Genomic DNA, 9,209 nt, shown 5'->3' with positions numbered 1-9,209 from the left:
TTTTGGGGGGGGGGGGGAGTTGTGGGAGGATCATGGCGACCACTGCCGGCTGCCGCTCCCACCCAGCTGACGTGTGATCGGAGGGTGTGATTGGTGGATGTCCCCGAAGGTCCCCGGCGCACCCGCTAACGGTGGAGGGAGATCTGGGAGCGTGTGAACAAGCTGCAGCAGGATCACACGGAGAGAGATGAGATAATACGTGTGCGGCATTGACGCGGTAAATACGAGTATAAATACATGCGTATAGGTATTGTACTTTAGAAATATAGATACCCACTCTTGAAATAGATTATATATGTATTCATTATCCTGAGACGCCACTGCGGTAAACGTTTGTCTTAATTTAATACCAGGGCTCGGCAAGGGCGGAGCTATACTTACTACTTACTAGCAATGACAGATTTAATGACTTGACGTCCATTAGTCTGAATTAATCTGAAAAAATATTTATTTACGATTCCAGTTGGCACGGCCCCCGAAAATGGCATAAGAAATTATGTGTCTTATAGTCCGATATCGTGGAGTTATGTTAAAAAATGATTCGGCTACGGGAAACAGAGTAGCTCAGCGCCCCCAGCCAGATAAGTGAACACCAATCCGCATTCCCTCCAACAACAGTTTCGACTTTCGAGCACGTCATCCACGTCCGCCGTTTCACCGCGTGCCACACTTTCTTACACCTCACCGTGCATTGTAAGCTGCCGTTGAGAGGGGATAATCACCCGAGGGGAGGGGCGGGGAGGGGGGCGGCCGGTCAGCCGGTGTAACGGTCTCGACAAAGGCCGAGTGGTGGGTCCCACCCTGCGAGGTCGGCCGATCAGCTGGGCCGCCGGAAACGGTGGCAAGGGAAACGCCCCGCGGCCAGGGGTGCCACCCACCGCCGGCGGCAGTATAGTGGTGGCGGCGGTGTGGTGTTGTCAGTGGCGGCTGCGGCAGGAGTGAGTACTGCAGTGGTGGTGGCACTGGTAAAGGGAGAAGACGGTTAGGCGGCAGTGGATAAAGTCGCGACAGTGACGGCGCAGCAGCGTTTGTTGCATAAAACTGGCAGACGGCAGCGGCAACGGTAGATGCAACAACGACGGCAGTGACAGCGGCGACAGTGGCAACTAGCAGTGGTGGACGAAAGTGGTAGACTCCTGTTAGCAGTGGCAGAGACAACGATGTGACGGTACGAAACACGGACTGCCGGCTGGAGTGAAAGGAGCAGTGCCGCCGCGCTGGCGAGTGTGATGCGAAGTGAGTAGGAGGGCTCGTGTTGGCGACTTGAGTCGTGACCTGTCTACTGGGACGTTCCTCATAGACTATCCAGCCGGGAAGGGAGAGAAGTGCTGTTGTGTGTCGGAGAAATATGCGTGTTGATGACGAAGACTTTCCCGAGGTCAAGTTTATCTAGCAGCAACATTTCGTAAAAGAGCTCCATCCTACGATTTCGACCGTCGTCCTGGGTCTGATCAGGAGTTCCGACTACTCTGGGCCAAAACAACCACTGAAGAGGAACTGCCCCGGGCGCACCAAACTCAACCAGCCAACTATCTCTCGGAGGACATCAGAGCGCCCTCCGAGCCTCCATCCCAGCCATGTCGTCTACCACGGTGCCTCTGCCACAGACGTTCTCTGTCCAGTACCTGGGCTGTCAGCTCACCGACCACATGTGGGGGATTCGTCACACACGCGGCCCCGTCGACTCTGCAGTGGCTGCGGCGCGTGCGGCAGGCCGCCTGCCGCCCCTAAGACTCATGGTGTCAGCAGGAGGCATCAGTCTTGCAGGCGACAGCAGCGGCGGGGGGAAGACGGCGACGCCTCCAGCCTCCAGCCCTGGCCGGTTCCCCATCGAGCGAATCTCGTACGGCGTTCAGGACATGGTCCACCGCACCCTGTTCGCCACGATCGTGGTGCCGGAGCGCGCGGCACGTGGTCCGTTCGTGTGCCACGTGTTCGCCTGTCAGAGCCGTGATGAGGCTCGTCGCCTCACGTGCGCACTGGCGGCGGCGTTTGCGGCGTACAGCGAACGAGAGCCGGCCGGGAAGACGACCCGGTTTGCCGTGGATCTGCGCACTCCTGAACAGATTGAAGCCGAAATGGGAGGAAGAAGGATGGAACTGGAGTCCGAGGCCTGAGACGGCAGTCAAAAACCCATAGAGTGACGAAAAGAAAATAAAGAAGATAACGCCTGTTGCTATACCAGACGGATTAACCGTAAACGTAAGCTGCAAGACTGTTCGGGCGCCGTCTTCAACACCTGATCCTGAGCAACTGGATAGCTGCCTCTGTGATTCTGGATAATTGTTTGAAATATTGATGGTTATCAATTAACTGGACTGAGACGATGAACTAATCGTAGCATAAATGAGTGTATAATACGAGCGACATAACACTTACACAGTCTGTCCATGTGGCGTTTCTGGCTAAAATGTGAGCTCCGTTACCACCGGTTGGCCCGATTTAGTATTTGAGCACGAATGAATCGCTGTTTTCATCGGGGACTTTGATGGCCTAGCTGTAGAAACTAAACTAACTAGAACTAGAAACTAAACTAGAAACTAAATCCAGCAATTAAAACTAAGGCCAGGTCCGGAACCTACATAGGTTAGGTATGCAGCGGCAGCGCCATTAGCAGTCAGCATGGACTGGCACCGTGAAAAATAAAACACATCACAATCTACATAAAAACGTCATTCCCTGCCACAGGCACCAGCGTTTCTTTTCATAAGCTTACGTAGCCACTGTTTTCACTTTTCTGAATTGCACGAAGTGGAACTGTTAAAGCAAATCTATAGAGCTTCCCATCCCTTTCCAGTTGTCAACCACGTGTCGTGACTTTGGGTTACAGACCGCATGCGAAATGGATGTAATGAAGTGGAACTTCAGTCCGTGTTGAAGGGTTTTGATTTAAATGGTCCGTTGTCGTGATCGGACAGTATCTGACACAGGGTCAGGTCACGCTGGGCTCTATTACGTGATCGCCGGCCGTTTGAGTTGTTGTAGCGGTACAAGGTTTTGGGAATGCCTATCTCCGGTCTCCGGACTAGCACAGAGGAATAGTTTAGAGGTCGTTTCATCAGATATTTTATTATTGTCATTCATCACAAATTTGTTAGTCACGATTAGCGACGTCATGGTCGATATGAAAAGTCTCTGAAAACAATGCATGTACCTGCGTAATCTTCGAGCACATACCAAAGCACTACGCAAGATCTAAATGAGAGATCATATTAAAGTTAGATGTGTTTTACCCAATGCCATGAAATTGTATGGAGTCAAAAGTAAATAGATGACTCAAACACAAATGAAGAAGTGAGTAACACAAACACACAAGCGACTGTCATTGACTAGCAAGGGAAGCAGTAACAATAAAAATTTACCGTCGTTAAACACAGCTTGGTCATCATATCAAATAAAATAAATAGTTTCAGTATTAAAGAGTGGCCTGTCACATGACTTCCTTGCAGACAGTGTCTTCCTTCCTGTCGTCCTCCTTCCCCTTGCACCGTCTTCGTCCCTCCTGTCCTCATGCCGTACTGAATAACAATTAACCCCATTCGGCACTGCCAAATCCCGCAAAAGATCGTGTCCTTAAACCTTCTGCCCTTCCGGTTTCGTGCTTGACTCAGGGGTCTCTCCACACTCCAGCAGTGGTCGACGTCATATGACCCGTGTAATTACGTCGCAGAGGTGCCAGCCTCTCCTCGGCTCTACTCCGTCACCAGTGTTCAACGCCATGCGGTCTACACTCGTCGCAGCCGCAGATCGACCCATCCCGCCCCATTGCCTGACCTAAGACTAGGTGACCCGCACCCGCCGCAGCCGCAGACCTACGGCCATCCCGCCCCATTTCCTGACCTAAGACTAGGTGACCTGCGCCCGTCTCAGCGGCAGACCTACCCATCCCGCCCCTTTTCCTGACCTAAGACTAGGTGACCTGCGCCCGTCTCAGCGGCAGACCTTCCCATCCCGCCCCTTTTCCTGACCTAAGACTAGGTGACCTGCGCCCGTCGCAGCGGCGCCTGTTTCACCCGGTCGTGTTTCTCTCGCAGACGCTGCCGCAGCTCGTTCAGGTGGCGCTGCCTGTAATACGGACACAGAGTGTTAGAGTGGGAGTTGGGTTATACGTTTAATTCAAGGTACGTTTTTCGGCTACTACCTAGTCGTTTATTGTTTTCGTTCCGAATTTTCGACCTTCGCATCGAGGTCGTTGTCAAGAAACATGAAAATTCGAAAATTAGAAAATTCGAAACGGAAACAATAAACGACTAGTAGCCGAAAAACGTACCTTGAGTTGAAATGTCTAGTCGTAAAAGCTTGAAATCATATATCATAGTAAAATGTTACCTCAGGCTTATCGATGCTGGGAATGCCCTGAATGGTGATGAATCTTGCAGATGAATAAATATTGATATTAAAGGGGAATATGAAAAGCACCAGGGTCCTTCAATACAATGTTAATCGAGTCTTAACTACAGTATTATATGAGCATTGGATAAAACGAAACAGTGAAGTATTCGCACGGAAAGCACTGTCATTAGTCAGCATGATTCGCAAACTGGTAGCCGAAACGTCATTCCAGAGTTCTGTCGCTTATGATACGCTGCTGAAGCGATAACTTTACTCTGCCGGACATCCTGTTTCCAGTCAATCGACTAACCCGGGTATCATGGACAGTCGGACTCGCCTTTTGTCCATGGCCGATCCGACTCGCCGCTCCAGCGAGGCCTCCCGCTCGATGGAGAGCTGCTGGTGGAGCTCCTCCACCTGCTGCTGACCCTGCTCCACCTGCTGCTTCCTCAGCAGCAGCTTCCGCACCTTCTCCTCCTCGGCGGCCTGGAGGGGGACGCGGTGGTTACAGCGGTGGACGGGTGGATAGACAGTAGTGAGGCAATGGACAGGTCAAAAGGCGAGCAGTGGCACAACGGTGGACGGATAGAAGGGTGAGCAGTATTTCACAATGGACATGAATACTTAATATTGAATAGTCGATCGATACAACGGTAAACGCAGGAAAACTGAAAAGACTGACGGTATTGCAGTCATAGACAACAAAATTCAGCCGTTATAGGGGATCCATCACCCAGGCAGAAACGCAATGTTATAGCCAAACGACCATACAGATGGACGGTGTCCGGCACAGGACAAATGAACAGACAGACGGATACCGCCGACAGCGCCCAGCGGAGAACGTCATAGACTGTGTTGCATCATGCATGCGGTGCGGACGTAATGAAAGAAAAGGTATCATGGTAAACCTTGTACAAACTACGTGCGTATAAACATGGACGGATTCGCCAGCATTAATCGTTAACACTTCTTTGCACATTCAGCTAGTTCAAACTGGGTCACGAGTAGTGAATCAGTCATAACGAGGTACTTGATAATCAATACACCCAGCAATATGACTCTTTGCACGTGTGTATGCGTGCTACGTCCTGGCATGACACGCCCTTTCGACGACTCCCGAGCCCCGACACGGCGGCAATGAATAACTCATATTCGTCCCATTTCCACCCACACCCTTTGGAACGAGCACGCACCCCATCCGTCCCCCCCCCCCCCCCCCAACTCGTCATGCAAAGGCGCGTGCACCCAACTCCCCTCTGCCGGCGTTCTTTGGCCAGCTGATCGGTCTCCGGCCCCATAGTGCGCCGGTTGCGTGTGACCCCTACTAACCCTGTGCCGGCGTTCTTTGGCCAGCTGATCGGTCTCCGGATCCAAAGTGCGCCAGTTGCGTGTGTCTCCCTACTAACCCTGCGCCGGCGCTGTTTGGCCAGCTGATCGGTCTCCGGCCCCCATAGTGCGTCAGTTCCGTATCCCTCACTAACCCTGCGCCGGCGCTGTTTGGCCAGCTGGTCGGTCTCCGGCTCCATAGTGCGCCGGTGCCGTGTCCTTCCCCCTCTACTAGCCCTGCGCCGTCGCTGTTTGGCCAGCTGGTCGGTCTCGGGCTCCAAGTAGTGCGCCAGTTGCGTGTGTTCCCCTACTAACCCTGCGCCGTCGCTGTTTGGCCAGCTGGTCGGTCTCGGGCTCCATAGTGCGCCGGTGTCGATGGCGACGCGCCTCCAGACGATCCAGGGTGGCCGACGGCAGTCGGGTGGCCGGGGCCGCCGACACGCACCGCGTCGATCCCGACAGCGACACCGCCGACGACGCCGAGACGATCTCGAAACTGAACGATGGGAGGGAGAGGAGCAAGGGAGGGACTGTTAGCAAGGTAAACTGTTCATGAATTATGTCCTACTGGCTACTGCCGCCAACAAAACACCTCAAAGACACGGATGAAGGAAAATCACAGTTCGCAATGCCGCTTCTCAAATAGGAAGGCGCCAATCAGACCCTCTCAAACATTCCACTTCTACCTTCTCCCAAATCCCGGTTGGGAGAGCATGTACTCTGACCTCGCCCTAAGAACCCCGCTTCTTGCCACCGGCTGAAGACTGCAGCTGCCCTCACCTGACACCACTGGAGGCCCTCTCAGCCGGTGTGGCGATGAGACCCTCCTCCCTGAGCGACTGCAGCACCTGCTGTTCCTCGCGGCGGTTCTTCTGGTAGCCGGAGAGGAGGCGGGGCACCGCGCGGCCCACCACCTCCAGCTCTGGGGAACACGAACACGACAGGGAGTGAGAGGGAGATACTAAAGCGAGTGAGAGAGTGAGTGGGTGAGGGAGTAGGTGAGTGAGTGAATGAATGAGTGAGTGAGTGAGTGAGTGAGTGAGTGAGTGAGTGAGTGAGTGAGTGAGTGAGTGAATTAATGAATGAATGAATGAATGGGTGAGTGAGTGAGTGAGTGAGTGAGTGAGTGAGCGAGCGAGTGAGTGAGTGAGTGAGTGAGTGAGTGAGTGAGTGAGTGAGTGAGTGAGTGAGTGAGCGAGTGAGCGAGCGAGCGAGCGAGTGAATAAAAACTATCATCTAGCGTCTAACTTTAACGTCATAGCGTCATGACGTTTACAGAGAGTCCCTCCAGTGTTAACTATTACATCATCAAACGCATTAAAACTGCATATTTATCTACCTCCCACATGCCTATCCCTGTTCGTTAGTCCAAACACAGTCTACCTGCAGGCCCACTTACTGCCCACCCCCTTCCGTACCGAGGTTGAGCGGAGGCACGAAGTCGCGCTCCACCTGAGCCACCCGCTCCGCCGGCGACGCCTCTGTGATCACGTGGCTGTAGGCGGCATCCAGGAGACCCAGGCCGCTGTCCTCGCGGGCGGAGGGGACTGCTGAGGCCGCCCGCAGCTCGGAGAACAGTCGGTCGGCGTCCGAGCCGTCCAGGGACTCCTGTAAGTAGCGGGAAAGATGTCGCACATTGATATAGGAAGGTGAAGAAGATGGGAGGGAAAAGAAGCTGAATTAAGTTGCAGATGAGTCGGCCTACTTAGTATTTATGTGAGACGATAGTGTAAGAGAAAGATTTCGATCATCAGCCGCATTATGTTTTGATTCCGCACTCGGCTTTCTCGTGCATGAATGGGACTTATTTGAAGATAAATTTAACACCAATCGTTTCCTACGTAATCGGTCAAACCGAACGCCCCTCCCCAATACATTTCCGGCTTTGCACTTCCAGTCTTCGAACATGTCACGAAACGACATCAGACAACAGACGATAACTATAACCAGTATAGCGCCTTTTGGGGCGACTAACGGAGCGAGCGAGGGGGTGAGTCTTGCACGTGCGAAATTTCGAGGGGGTACCTCCAACTGACTTGTGCACGGCACCCTACTGACCGGTTTCTAGCAATGTGCCAAATTTGAGCACAATCGGCCCAGCCGTTCTCGAGATCTGGGAGCGGCACCCTGCACGTGCGCACGTGCAAAATGGGTCCCAACTGACTTGTGCACGGCACCCTACTAACTGGTCCCTAACTGTGTACCAAATTTGAGCGCCATCGGTCCAGCCGTGCTCGAGATCTGTAAACGACCCCTGCACGTGCGCACGTGCAGCAGCACCCCAACTCTGGCACATGGATATGCAGTGCCTAGTGGGTGCCTACCTACATGCCAACTTTCAGCGCAATCGGCCAAGTAGTTACCGAGATATTGCAACAATTACAAAAGTGACACCTCTTCGTTTTGCACGTGGCACGTGCATAAGGGGTCACCCACATGCATCGGGAATAGTCCAATACTTGGTAGAAGGAATGAAGCTACCCTACAAAAATTACCGCATGTAAATCGGTCAAGTGGTTGCTGAGATATAAGCTTCGCAAAAGCGTCCGCACGGCCGGCCGGCCGCTCATACTCAGAAATTTCCGTTATTCTACGTAAGACTCCGCTCGCTTCGCTCGCTCCGTAATCACCATTCAACGGAACCACTGACCATTTATTTTACCTATCTCAAATTATTTCTGAGCTCCTCCCAGCCCCACTCACGCCCAGCTCGCAGTCGGGTATCTCCTCCTCCAGCGCCGCCTCATCGGTAGCGAACCGGACTCGCGCCGAGCGCGGCTGGGTTAGGTCGACGCTGGCACCGGGGGCGCGGTCGGCGGCCGGCCGGGCGGTGGTTATACGGGCGGTGGTGACACGGGCGGTGGTGACACGGGCGGTAGTGACTCGGGCGGTGGCGGCCCGGGCGGTACGGCTGCTCCCAGACCCCATCGGAGAGGCCGGGCTGCGGGAAGGGAGGGGGATGAGTTGAAATAGCGGCTATCGTCGACAGGGTTATCACGTGGTGCCACGTCGGATGTGCTCTTTTGGCGGTACATCTGTCAAATTACAAAGATCGCCAAGCGTCGTAATAGGTATTTACAGGGCATCGGGGGTTAACATTATGAAAACAGGGGAAGGGAAGCATTCTTAGAAGCATCGGAGATCGTCAGAGTTTTCAGCCACATACCTACCTACCTTCGGCTTTACGAGTGTCACACCGACTAATCGTAGCGGAAATCCATCGTCACAGACACTCCATGCTGACGTCATTTCGTCATTAATTATTGACGGTAATTAATGTGACGTCCAGGATCCACTGAATACCACGAACACAAGTGATGGCACATCGCAGTACCGACTGACATTTGGAAATGTCACCACTCACATGCTGGTAGAATCGATAACCGCGTAAAGATCCCGGTGCGTGACTAGCTGAGTGCTGACCCAGCTGACCCAGCCAATACAAAATGTCACTGGGCTCAGTTACAGACAAAACAGCATATTTTATTTATAACAACCCCTATACGTTATACAGCATTACCACGGGCACACAACGAACACTGCAGAAAGAT

The 9,209-nt window shown here is 53.1% G+C and overlaps 2 protein-coding genes across 2 annotated transcripts; one reads left to right on the top strand and one right to left on the bottom strand.

The window, feature by feature from the left end:
• The first annotated feature begins 944 nt into the window (after window positions 1-944).
• On the top strand, window positions 945-2,378 carry LOC122367786 (low density lipoprotein receptor adapter protein 1-like). The gene has a single exon (XM_043341198.1). It carries the CDS (start codon window positions 1,578-1,580, stop codon window positions 2,115-2,117), a length of 540 nt encoding a protein of 179 aa, XP_043197133.1. The 5' UTR covers window positions 945-1,577; the 3' UTR covers window positions 2,118-2,378.
• Window positions 2,379-3,042: 664 nt separating this feature from the next.
• Window positions 3,043-8,593, bottom strand: LOC122367778. Its single transcript, XM_043341180.1, has 6 exons — window positions 8,362-8,593; window positions 7,077-7,266; window positions 6,439-6,580; window positions 5,974-6,154; window positions 4,670-4,818; window positions 3,043-4,065 (listed from the first exon to the last, which is right to left on the bottom strand). Exons 1-6 carry the CDS (start codon window positions 8,584-8,586, stop codon window positions 3,975-3,977), a joined length of 978 nt encoding a protein of 325 aa, XP_043197115.1. The 5' UTR covers window positions 8,587-8,593; the 3' UTR covers window positions 3,043-3,974.
• Window positions 8,594-9,209: the final 616 nt, after the last annotated feature.

The sequence above is a fragment of the Amphibalanus amphitrite genome, unplaced genomic scaffold (genome assembly GCF_019059575.1).
Source record: "Amphibalanus amphitrite isolate SeventyFive unplaced genomic scaffold, NRLGWU_Aamphi_draft 000896F_arrow, whole genome shotgun sequence".
NCBI lineage: Eukaryota > Metazoa > Arthropoda > Thecostraca > Balanomorpha > Balanidae > Amphibalanus > Amphibalanus amphitrite.
The sequence above is the reverse complement of the archived record's forward strand: the minus strand, read 5'-3'. Positions and strand labels throughout refer to the sequence as shown.